The sequence below is a fragment of the Scyliorhinus canicula genome, chromosome 2, assembly GCF_902713615.1.
Source record: "Scyliorhinus canicula chromosome 2, sScyCan1.1, whole genome shotgun sequence".
Classification (NCBI taxonomy): domain Eukaryota; kingdom Metazoa; phylum Chordata; class Chondrichthyes; order Carcharhiniformes; family Scyliorhinidae; genus Scyliorhinus; species Scyliorhinus canicula.
In genome coordinates this window covers 77,524,920-77,537,799 of record NC_052147.1, presented here as the reverse complement: position 1 = coordinate 77,537,799, position 12,880 = coordinate 77,524,920, and the positions used below count along the sequence as shown (strand labels likewise).

The 12,880-nt window shown below is 45.6% G+C and overlaps 1 protein-coding gene across 1 annotated transcript in view; it reads right to left on the bottom strand.

Moving 5' to 3' along the window:
• baz1a (bromodomain adjacent to zinc finger domain, 1A) overlaps positions 1-12,880 on the bottom strand; it is a 115,846-nt gene that overhangs the window by 47,251 nt on the left and 55,715 nt on the right. Inside the window, exons 17-20 of the mRNA XM_038790244.1 lie at positions 4,610-4,740; positions 3,536-4,249; positions 2,530-2,696; positions 455-645 (exon numbers count right to left, since the gene is read on the bottom strand). Coding sequence (XP_038646172.1) covers positions 455-645; positions 2,530-2,696; positions 3,536-4,249; positions 4,610-4,740 — 1,203 coding nt within the window. The remainder of the gene's footprint in view (positions 1-454; positions 646-2,529; positions 2,697-3,535; positions 4,250-4,609; positions 4,741-12,880) is intronic.

Below are 12,880 nucleotides of genomic sequence, written 5' to 3'. Positions count from 1 at the left end.
TCCGACGAGGAGCGTGCAGAACATGGGGATGGGCAGGACAGGGGGCCCGAGCAGACACAGAATTCCGATGCATATCTTTTTTCACCCGATTGTTCTTTTTTTTTTTATAAATCCCACCGTCTCCTCTGGAAATCTAAAGTCAAACTCAAGCGTACCATTAAGCATGCTTCCAAAGGGAACAGGACATGTTAGGATGTTGCTACAGACAATGTTGGACTGGACGTGCAGGGGTTACTAAGGACCAAGAGATTTGCTTGGGCCAATACTACTAACTGGTTCCTGCAAATCTACTTTGATTTAAAATATACAGAACAGATTTTCCCACCCAATTAAAAAACAAAGGGATTCTCCAAAGGCTTGGTTTCATCTAGTTATTAGAGCATAAATATGCTGAAAGAATTTGAATGGCCATATTTTGACTTAAATCATAGAAAATAAAACATATTGGTTATACCTGTCTTTAGAGTTATATCTATTGTTCATGCTTTCAAGTTCTTTTGATTCTTCTCCCTCAATTTTAATAGTTCCATTTTCCTTAAAATTATTTTCCAATAACCGAATACCATTTTTTGTAGGGGTTGCTTCACTCAACAATTCATACTGTCCAGTTTCCAGTGCTTCTTTCCAAGCACGCCGCTCCATCACCTGCTCATAGAAAACATTTGTTAGGCATTCTATGCAAAACAAATGAACTAATTTGTTGCACTGTAAATGTCTCAACTCAGTCATTTGATATACAATTGCACAATTGGAAATTGATGCACACAAAGAACAAGTTTGAGAATGCAAGTAATTGTAAAATTTGTACCACTGTATACACTTCCTGTTGTCAATTACTCTCAATTTGATCAAATTTACTTATGCCGGACAAAAGAAAGCTGAACTACCCATAGATACACCTACCACTCCAGTCCATGAACGATTAAATGTCATTGCCAGCTGCTTTCATTGCAAACCCCACATTTTGAAAAGTATGAAAGAAAACCAGTTTGCACCATATGTGGCAAAGTTTATAATTTTATTTGAAAAGCACGTTTTGCTGGATTGAAACTCACATGCAAACAGCTGGCAATACTTGTTTTTATTGAAAGCTTGGTCACACATTCTGACCCTCCTTTTCAAAAACCCTCTCAAATGTGGCTTCACATATTATTTAAACCCCCAAAGCAGCTGCTTTCCTTGCACCAACTGGCAAGTTGCTATTTTTGGAAAACTTGACTGCCATTTTATTCCTGATCTCACTCATTTTTGAGCTCCATCTGGACTTCAAAAATTGTCCATTACTTTATCCAGACCCCTTCTCTGGACACCTCTCAAAAACCTCTTTCCCCATCTTTTGTCCACCCCATTTGCAAGTTTTCTCCACAATTAAAACCTTGTTTCGGACTCCTAATGAATTCTTAAAATACAGTTTGCTAAATAAAATTACTTTCCCATAAGAATCCATGCAACAAGGATGGGTTACATTCCCGTCTTCTAATTTTCACATTAGAAACCCCTGCCTTGAACCCAACCAGTCAAAAGTCAATTTTACCAACTCTTAACTACTTGCTGCTGGATTCCCAATTGCCAGTTCTCGCCCTGCTACTTGTTGACTCTCACTCCCAATTATTGCTTCCCTTCCCCAACCGCGAGGCGGAAAGCAGGAAAACCCGAAATGCTTCATGATGAAAGCCATGGATTGAGAAGCAGTAAAGTGACCAAATGTCTTTAAAAAAGCGAAATAACCAGGCTAAAATTAAAATGGGGGCACCGCTATTCAAGGGACATCCTTAATTTACCAACTATGTTAAAGCAAAACGGATTATTAGAATGGGCTTCAAACAGGGATACATATACTCCAAAACAATCTTGTTTTTATTACTTACCCTAATTACCATAGCCTCAACGTCAGTAGTTTCCTTAATATTCAACTAAGAACTCAATTAGATAACGTGCACTCACATTACAGGCACAGTGGTTAGCACTTCTGTCTCACAGCACCAGGGACTGAGGTTCGATCCTGACCTTGGGTGACTGTGTTGAGTTAGCACATTCTCCCAGTGTCTGCATGGGTTTCCTCCGGGTGCTCCGGTTTCCTCCCACAGTCCAAAGATGGGCAGGTTAGCTGGATGGTCATGATAAATTGCCTTTTCCGTGTCTGAAGATTAGGTGGGGTTACAGGGATAGGGGCAGGGGATAGGGACTAGGTAGGGCGCCTTTTCGGAGGGTCGGTGCAGACCCGATGGGCCAAATGGCCTCATTCTGCACTGTAGGGAGTCTATGATTCTAAACCATACTGTCTTGCAAGGGTTTTAATAATAAATCAATTTCCATTGACACAAAATAATGGGTAGGAAGGGGGAAAATAAGTAATTGTAACTTGAAGATACAAGCATAAAAAAAACTGGGTGGGAAAGTTGATAAAAGTGAGAAAGAAAATTACATATACAGAAAGTATGCATTATATATACACACTATATAGCGAGATCAAAAATACAAAATTACAAACCTTGAAATATATTTCTATTTTCATATTGTAATACATACTTTTATTCCTCCTAGAGTTCCTTGCCAGGTTCGATCTTCAATATCCAGCAACAGATCCTTCAACCGCAGTTCAAGTTGCTTCTCAGCAGATAATACGGAAGTGTCATGTGCACTTTGAGCACCTCTGGAAGTATTTCGAACACTCTTGTTCTCCATTGGAGCTTTATCTGGAAATCAGTATCAGATTGGCTCGATTTGTATTCTTTCTCAGCACTTAGCAAGCCATTCCATTCCCTCCTGCGTCACCCTCATCATTTTTGATACTTCAGTTGCAGTAGATCTAAGCCGTTACTTGAACAGTTACTTGAACAAAAATGAATTTCCCCCACCACCCCGAGAGCACATGGAATCTCAATTGCTCGGACATGACTGTAAAGTCAGCCACCATCACTCACGTAATGAAATGAGCTCAAACTGGTCACCAGCTGAGCATCTACAATACTCCTGGTCAGGAGGACAATCCAACCTCAGGCTAAGTTGTTGGAGTTAGAACACGTTACTGTGCAAAACACCAAATGGAACTTTTAGCTGGCATTCTGATGATATCAAGTTAGCAAAAGTAAAAATGGTCAATTACAAAAATAAAAGGGACACATTAGCTTTCAATTTCAGACTAGAGCTTTTGAAATCTGAACATTTTAAGCAGATAGAATGTTGACTACTTCATAAATTTATGCTTTACTGTTATAGGAATAATTCATTAAATGTAAAGAGAACAGAAAACCGGGAGTGAACTAAATCACAATGTGACTGTCCATAACGTCAGCTTGTGGGAAACTGAAACACTGCAGCCACAACAGAATTTATTATTTGAATCAAAGCAAAATTTTACCCAAAAATTATAATGCAGAATTACAGGTAACCTCAAATTATGGATGGCCTTTTCCCCATTTATCCAAAGTACCATCTTGTATTCCATTATTGCTAACGGTAAATATTAATAGCATTCTGGCATTCACGTGTAAGAATATGTCGAGGCCAAGTAATTGCCAAATTAAGACCTTACCTGGAATGTTGAATCTTTCCACAGGAAAGTTAGTAAGCAACTCAGTTAGTCGGCTTTTATCCTGGAGAAGAGTTTCTTTCAAAGAGTTCTCTCTATTTCCCCTGGAGTTAAGTGCTTCAATCAGTTGATTTAATTTTTCAGGTGATGAGTAAAAGCACCATCGATTCGGTTTGTTTACTGGCCTGTGCAACTGTGCTGAATAACTGGTGTCAAGAATTTGGTCCTGTTTTGAGGTAGATGGCTGCGATGATTGCAAAGAACCTGAAGAGTTTTGGGCCAGAGAAACATTTTTGCTATGTTGCTCGTGCTGCTTTAGGTCCATCTTCCCTGAAGCTCCATTCCCTGAGGATTCATTACCTTGTGTTTTATCAGAAAGTTTATTTCCCTGAGATGCCAATTTCTCACTTAAAGTTTTGACGGGGCACGGCTGCAACATGTCCTCCATCAAACCATCGTAATCTTCCTCCACAAACAATCCAGGCACAGAATTTAAGACCCAATACCTACGGTACATGCGGTCACGTCCCAAAGGGAGAATATTGGTGCAAGATATAGCATTTTGAATTTTGTCTCCAAGTTCTTTTTCCTTTTTTTGCTGCTCATGTTTCAAAGCTTCCTCTTCCTCTGGAGTTAAGATTTCTTTCCTTTCTATTACAACTGCTTCAGTTTCCTCACGATTCTGGGTGCTTTTAAACCCAACTTGAGTTTTCTTTCCTATATATGCACAGGAAAAGAAAAATAAGATTCTAATACTCATAATGCAGTCTCACAGCATATTGACTGAAATATTACAGCACAGGAGATAGCCATTTGATACAATTCCCATCTTTAGTACTCTCCCTTTAACAACAAATATCTGTTCCAAATGCCCTTTCCTTGTATTGTTTTATATTTTTCTTTCAAGCACTTACTAACTTTCATCAAAAAATACAACCAGGTTTACCAATTGGAATACAGATATGATGCAGTAAACCAATATTTATTTTAAAATTTAAAACTCAAAGTCATCTTCTCCTGGTCATTAGCATGGCAGAAGAAAATATCAATACAGGAAATAACAATTTGGTGTTCAACCTTTTTGATTCCTTATACTTGATCCCAAATCTTCCTCATCTTCCGTGGCTGTTTCATGCCCTCTATCCTTGTGTGCAGACTCCCGGCTCTCTGTGCTGGTATCGAGCTCTTCCTGAGTTATGTCCTCTTCACTAAAAGAAAAAAAAGTACTTTCTCATAAATGAATATCCTTTATCATTATAATATTTCACTAATCCTGCTGTATTGTTCCAGTCACATCCCATTGGCTCAAATCCATCTTTTTTGTTATAAGAACATACAAAATGAGTGGGCCTTACAGTCAATCGAGGCTGTTCTGCCATGATATAGAATCTCTGTTGATCTGATCTTGGCCTCAACATCTCTTTGCTGCTTGTTCCCCATAACTCTAAACTAATCTAGTTCAAAAATCTGCATGTCAGCCATGAATATGTTCAAAGATTCAGCCGCTTCCTCTTCCTTCCATCCCACTGTCCAGGACCCAAAAACACTAAGAGGAATAATGATTTCCTTGCACTTTTCAATTCCGTATACAGCATTCATTGTTCACCCTGTACTCTACAGCATCTCTGTTCAGTCTTCAGACATGATCCCGAGTTACCAGTCACCTGTTATTTTAATATTCCATCTTGCTCCCACTCTGACCTTTTTTGTCCTTCAGTATTCAAATAAAGCTCAAAGAAGAATACCTCATTTTGACTTGGCACTCGACAGCATTCTGGACTTAACATTCACTATTTGCCCCATTTTGCTTTGTTTGGTGGCTTATCTTTCCACCTTGTTTCACATCTCTCAACATATCTGTTGTTTCTTTGTAATTTCCTTTGGCCTCACACCATGAAACTTTGTAATTTTTTCCTGTCTTCCACAGTATCAAAGATCTGGGGCTGGATTCTCCAACCTCCCCCGTCAGGTCGGAGAATCGCTGGGGGCCGGCGTCAATCCCGCCCCCACCGTGTCCCAAAGTCTCCGGCACCAGAGATTCGGCGGGGACGGGAATCGCGCTGCGCCTGTCGGCCCCTCCCCCGCGGGCGATTCTCCGGCCTGCGATGGGCCGAAGTCCCGCCGCTGTCATGCCGGTCCCGCCGGCGTGGATCAAACCACCTACTTTACCGGCGGGACCAGGCAGTGTGGGCGGGCTCCGGGGTCCTGGGGCGCGGGGCAATCTGGCACTGGCGGGTGCCCCCACGGTGGCCTGGCCTGCGATCGGGGCCCACCGATCGGCGGGCAGGCCTGTGCCGCGGGGGCACTCTTTCTTCAGTCCCGCCATGGCCTTCACCATGGCGGGGGCGGAAGAGACCTCCTCCCCTGCACATGCACCGGTATGATGTCAGCAGCCACATTAAATGTAAATTGAATGAATTAATAAATGTGGAATTGAGGGCAGCACGGTGGCGCAGTGGGTTAGCCCTGCTGCCTCACAGCGCCGAGGTTCCAGGTTCAATCCTGGTTCTGGGTCACTGTCCATGTGGAATTTGCACATTCTCCCCGTGTTTGCGTGGGTTTCACCCCTACAATCCAAAGGTGTGCAGGATAGGTGGATTGGCCACTTAATTGGAAAAAATGAATTGGGTACTCCAATTTTTTTTTTTTTAAATAAATAAATGTGGAATTGAAAGCTAGTCTCAGTAATCAGGACCATGAAACTATCATCCATTGTTGTTATAAACCCATTTGATTCACAAAGTCCCTCATGGAAGGAAATCTGTTAATCTGGCCCACATGCGACTCCAAACCAACTGCCCTCTGCAAACCAGTTTAATGGTGTTATGTATTTAAGTAACATCTCTGCTGGTGGAACATCACGTAATCTGCAGTGATATCAGCAGTGTTTACGTGGGCTTTAGTTTTCCACCTTCGTATTGCATGAGAGACAAGTCCTGAATAAACCTTGCAGAGTATTTGGAAGAACCCCAAGTGTGTGGCAGCTCCATACAGTTTCTCTTTGCGGCACATTGAGAATATAACAAATGGTAATTAGGAAATGACAACAATTGCTAGCCTTGCCAAGCATGCTCACATCCCATAAAAGAATGTTAAAAAACAAACATCGACTCAGTCTCTCTCCCCACGGTAGCATTGGGGATAGCACAATCGCTTCACAGCTCCAGGGTCCCAGGTTCGATTCTGGCTTGGGTCACTGTCTGTGCGGAGTCTGCACATCCTCCCCGTGTGTGCGTGGGTTTCCTCCAGGTGCTCCGGTTTCCTCCCAGAATCCAAAGATGTGCAGGTTAGGTGGAGTGGCCATGATAAATTGCCCTTAGTGTCCAAAATTGCCCTTAGTGTCGGGTGGGGTTACTGGGTTATGGGGATAGGGTGGAGGTGTTGACCTTGGGTAGGGTGCTCTTTCCAAGAGCGGGTGCAGACTCGATGGGCCGAAAGGCCTCCTTCTGCACTGTAAATTCTATGATAATTCTATGATATGCTGTCAGACCTGTTGACTACTTCTAGCATTTTCTGTTTTCATATCATTTCTAATTCCTGCACTGATGTCATAACAGAGCCACCATACGTCCTTGCCCTTTCTGCCGAACCTTCAGAATGTCAAGTGCCCCTGAATATTCAATTCCTAGCTCAGGTCGCCACCTTCGAAGAGTGGGGCTGATTTGAGCCTGCGCTAGCCATCAGTGAGAAAGGCTACGAGAGTGGAAAATTCAGTGAGAATCGGAAAACACGATTTGCTCCAGCGAGATTCTGTTTTCCAGGCCCCTCACCAGTGACGTTACAAGAATCCTGTCACAGAAAGCTGCAAACCGTACTTAAATACATTACATTATTAGTGAGTCCCCCCTTCCCCCCACTGAATATTCATTGGATTTACAACAGCTGTATTAAAAACGAGAAACTGGCAGCCTCGCCTCCGAAGGGGAGATGGGAGGTATGCGCTCAGGTCGCCATTACCCTGCCAGTTCCCAAGGGAAAACCAGCAAGGACACAGGATACCAAATTCAGGGCTGGCAGTGGGAATGAATCCCCACACCTCCGGCAGCACACTCAGTGAAGTCAGAAGGCATGAGCGTATCGGAGGCTTCCAGTCAGAAGGCTTGTTTAATCCACAACCCTCGAGAGCGGAGGGAATGAGGATGCCCTCAAAGGGTGAAGTTGACATGTTAATTTCAGTCTTCACACGCATCAGGTATGCCAGGTGCCTCATCAGGTCCCTGACCCTGCCATCACGAGTCAATTGTGCCAATTTAGTCAGCACTGCAATGCTTGTGTGCCACTGACTGGCACCCAATAAGGCAGTTTCCGTTTAGCACCTAATAAGGCAGTTTCAGTTTAAGGACTATCCTTCAGTTTATTTGATTTACATTACTTGGTCATATGCTGATCAAAATAGTTGAAAGCATTGAGCTTCAAGGCTCAAACGCACATCTACACAACAGAGGTGACACAGATGTGGCCCCCAATTTAAGGAGTTATGGTCAGGGCATTGTCAGGACTCCTCATCTATCATTTTGATTTTCTTTTTGTTTCAGTTTTTGATTTGCGGGAATCCTGGAGCCAGTCGAGTTGGCAATCACCAGCAGCAGCATCTTCAATGTGCCACTGCACGCGGCAAGAACCAGAACCCTACAAAATAGTGGGAGGCATACCTCAGCTGATGTTGCATCCTCAGTCAGGGGTCCTGGTATGTTTCATCATCTCTTGAATGAGGTGGACAGACTCCCTTACGTTTTCAGCTGATGACACCTCATGACAATGGAATGCTGGCACACGAGGCCTGAGTGGTGGTGTGAGGGAGACCCTTCCATGGATATGGGGGCCTGGCCCAGGAGCGGCGTGGCATTACTGCATCGTCAATGTGAGAAGTGAGACACACATTGCGCTGTCAATCTCACACTGCACAGGGATGAAGCACCAAGTTTGCGCAGGGGTTTGCAGAGCACGGCACATGACAGTGTAGAGGTTTTTTAAAGGGTGATCAGGGAAGTGATTTTCAATATTAGCTAGGCAATTATGCGATGAGGCAAGACTTAGGACGCATCGGATGGGGAGGGAAATTGCAGGGGATGGGCACAATGGAAATGTGGAGCTTGTTCAAGGAATAGCTACTGCGTGTCCTTGATGAATATGTACCTGTCAGGCAGGGAGGAAGTGGTCGAGCGAGGTAACCGTGGTTTACTAAAGTAGTTGAAACACTTGTCAAGAGGAAGAAGGAGGCTTATGTAAAGATGAGACGTGAAGGTTCAGTTAGGGCGCTTGAGAGTTACAAGTTAGCGAGGAAGGATCTAAAGAGAGAGCGGAGAAGAGCCAGGAGGGGACATGAGAAGTCTTTGGCAGGTAGGATCAAGGATAACCCTAAAGCTTTCTATAGGCATGTCAGGAATAAAGAATGACTAGGGTAAGAGTGCGGCCAGTCAAGGACAGTAGTGGGAAGTTGTGCGTGGAGTCCGAGGAGATAGGAGAGGTGCTAAATTAATATTTTTTCGTCAGTATTCACGCAGGAAAAACACAATGTTGTTGAGGAGAATACTGAGATACAGGCTACTAGACTAGAAGGGATTGAGGTACATAAGGAGGAGTTACTAGCGATTCTGGAAAGTATGAAAATAGATAAGTCCCCTGGGCCGGATGGGATTTATCCTAGGATTCTCTGGGAAGCTAGGGAGGAGATTGCTGAGCCTTTGGCTTTGATCTTTATCTGGTCATTGTCTACAGGAATAGTGCCAGAAGACTAGAGGATAGCAAATGTTGTCCTGTTGTTCAAGAAGGGGGGTAGAGACAACCCTGGTAATTATAGATCAGTGAGCCTTACTTCTGTTGTGGGCAAAGTTTTGGAAAGGTTTATAAGAGATAGGATTTATAATCATCTAGAAAGGAATAATTTGATTAGAGACAGTCAACACGGTTTTGTGAAGGCTAGGTCGTGCCTCACAAACCTTATTGAATTCTTTGAGAAGGTGACCAAACAGGTGGACAAGGGTAAAACAGTTGATGTGGCGTATATGGATTTTAGTAAAGTGTTTGATAAGGTTCCCCATGGTAGGCTATTGCAGAAAATACAGAGGCATGGGATTCAGGGTGATTTAGCAGTTTGGATCAGAAATTGGCTAGCTGATAGAAGACAAAGGGTGGTTTATGATGGGAAATGTTCAGACTGGAGTCCAGTTACTAGTGGTGTACCACAAGGATCTGTTTTGGTGCCACTGCTGTTTGTCATTTTTATAAATAACGTGGAGGAGGGCCTAGAAGGATGGGTGAGTAAATTTGCAGATGACACTAAAGTCGGTGGAGTTGTGGACAGTGCGGAAGGATGTTACAAGTTACAGATGGACATAGATAAGCTGCAGAGCGGGGCTGAGGTGGCAAATGGAGTTTAATGCAGAAAAGTGAGAGGTGATTCATTTTAGAAGGAATAACAGGAAGAGAGTACTGGGCTAATGGTAACATTCTTGGTAGGGTGATGAGCAGAGATCTCGGTGTCCACGTACATAGATCCCTGAAAGTTGCCACCCAGGTTGATAGGGTTATTAAGAAGGCGTACGGTGTGTTAGCTTTTATTGGTAGAGGGATTGAGTTTCGGAGCCATGAGGTCATGTTGCAGCTGTACAAAACTCTGGTGCGGCCGCATTTGGAGTATTGCGTGCAATTCTGGTCGCCGCATTATAGGAAGGATGTGGAAGTATTGGAAAGGGTGCAGAGAAGATTTACTAGAATGTTGCCTGGTATGGAGGGAAGACTGAGGGACTTGAGGCTGTTTTCGTTAGAGAGAAGAAGGTTAAGAGGTGACTTAATTGAGGCATACAAAATGATCAGAGGATTAGATCGGGTGGACAGTGAGAGCCTTTTTCCTCTGATGGTGATGTCTAGCACGAGGGAAATAGCTTTAAATTGAGGGGAGATAGATATAGGACAGATGTCAGAGGTAGGTTCTTTACTCAGTAATAAGGGCGTGGAATGCCCTGCCTGCAACAGTAGTAGACTCGCCAACACTAAGGGCATTCAAATGGTCATTGGATAAACAAATGGATGATAAGGGGATAGTGTAAATGGGCTTTAGAGTGGTTTCACAGGTCGGTGCAACATCGAGGGCCCAAGGGCCTGCACTGCGCTGTAATGTTCTATGTTCTAGTTATTACATCTGTGAATTTTCTCTCTGTTCATCTGTGCCCACCAGGTGCCTTTAGTTCATCGTCTTCCTCACCCACCGAGTTTAGGTGCATCCCCAGGATCTGCAGCCGAGGTTGAGTTCCAGAAGCCCGCCGTCCTCTGGCGCTGACATTCGTGGATTCCCACAAGTGCCTGCATCATGGGTTAAAGCCCTGTACCATGGAGCTCACATCTTCAGCAATGAAGATCATGAGCTGAACCATCGAGTGGACATCCTCCACCATGGAGTGAAAAAATGAAATGAAAATCGCGTATCGTCACAAGTAGGTTTCAAATGAAGTTACTATGAGAAGCCCCTAGTCGCCACATTCCTGTTCAGGGAGGCTGGTATGGGAATTGAAACGTGTTGCTGGCCTGCCTTTATCTGCTTTCAAAGCCAGCGATTTAGTCCTGTGCTAAACCAGCCCCTTAATGTACATCCTGCGCCAACGTCTCCACTATGAACACCACCCTCAGAGTTTGTCTTACAATGAGACGGATGGGACAAGTGGAGGTGGGAATCACAACATATCAAATGGGCATTCATGGGAGGAGTGGAAGTGGGCATTTCAGTGGCACTGGAGCTACTGGGGACAGGGTGTGCAAGTGCTGAAACCCTATGAGATGGATCAGAGGGAGAACACCATAGAGGTGCAAGGGCTGTATCAAGGGGTGCTGGGGGATACAGAAGTCATTTATCTTCTTACAACACAGCAGCCAGTCCTCCTTTGGAGTGAGCTGGTGCTGACAATTGCAGCCAGTCTCCCAGGTGGGGTTGGTCATATTGCTGGATGGACAGAGTAGAGGGTTTCCCGCCTCAGCTCAATCCCTTAGAGAGGTTTGCTGGGTGCTCCCTCTGTTAAATGTGGTGCTGTCTTTCCGGCGCCATCACCTCAGTTGGACTTGGAACGAGTACAGGGAAGGCATTTAAAAGGAGTGCTGCACTGAGTTCCGGTGGCGGCGATGCGGAGCTAAGCCGCTTGTTCGGCAGCTCCCGCTTTTTTTGGACTTTCGGGCTCTTTTAAAAGCCCGCAACGGCGCTTTTTAAAACTTTTCCCCGGGGGGAAACCCAGCCAGTGTGCCCAGCGACTGGTGGATGGACTGGACTTGGTGCGGGGTGGAAAGGACATCAATGGGGTGTTCAGATCCTTTTACGGGGGGCTGTACCGGGCGGTGCCCCCCAGGGAAGCAGGTGGGATGGACCGCTTTTTGGAATGGCTGGAGTTCCCAAGAGTAGGGGACGAGCGGGTGGAGGGTTTGGGGGCCCCAATCGAGTTGGAGGAGCTGGTGGAGGCGTTGGGAAGTGTGCAGACAGGGAAAGCGCCGGGGCCCATCGGGTTCCCGATGGAATTTTACAAGAAATTTTCAGATTTGCTGGTCCCTGTGAGGACCCTGAATGAGGCTTGGGGGGGGGGGGGGGGGGGGGGGGGGGGGGCCTCTGCCCCCAACGATGTCCAGGGCAATTATCTCTTTGCTCCTGAAGCGGGACAAGGACCCCCTTCAGTGTGGGTCTTACAGGCCGATCTCGCTCCTTAATGTAGTTGTTGGCAAAGGTGCTGTCCAGGAGGGTGGAGGATGTGGTCCCGACGGTGATTCATGAGGATCAAACGGGGTTTGTAAAGGGGAGACAACTGAATGCCAACGTGCAGAGGCTCCTTAATGTCATGATGATGGCGCCGGCGGCTGGGGAGTCAGAAATAGTGGCGTCCATGGATGCAGAGAAAGGTTTTGATAGGGTGGAGTGGAGTTATCTGCGGGAGGTGATGCGGAGGTTTGGGTTTGGTGAGGGGTTCATCAGCTGGGTGAGGTTGCTGTACAGCTCCCCAGTGGCGAGTGTGGTGACGAATGGGAGGAGGTCGGTGGACTTTCGGCTTTCCAAGGGGACGAGGCAGGGGTGCCCCTTGTCTCCCCTGCTCTTCGCGTTAGCAATTGAGCCCCTGGCCATGGGTACGAGTCTGGAGGCTTTGGTGACGGCCCCACTTCCACTCCCCCCGGCAAAGTACTCTACGAGTCCGGTGGTGGTTGCGTCCCTTAAAATCTGGGGACAGTGGAGGCAGCATTAGGGGGGGGGGGGGGGGGGGGGGGAAGTGAAGGCCTCAGTTTGGGCCCCGATACGGGGCAATCACCGTTTTGCGCCGGGGAGAATGGGTGGGAGATTTGGGAGTTGGCACAGGGCAGGCATCAGACAGTTTGGGGACC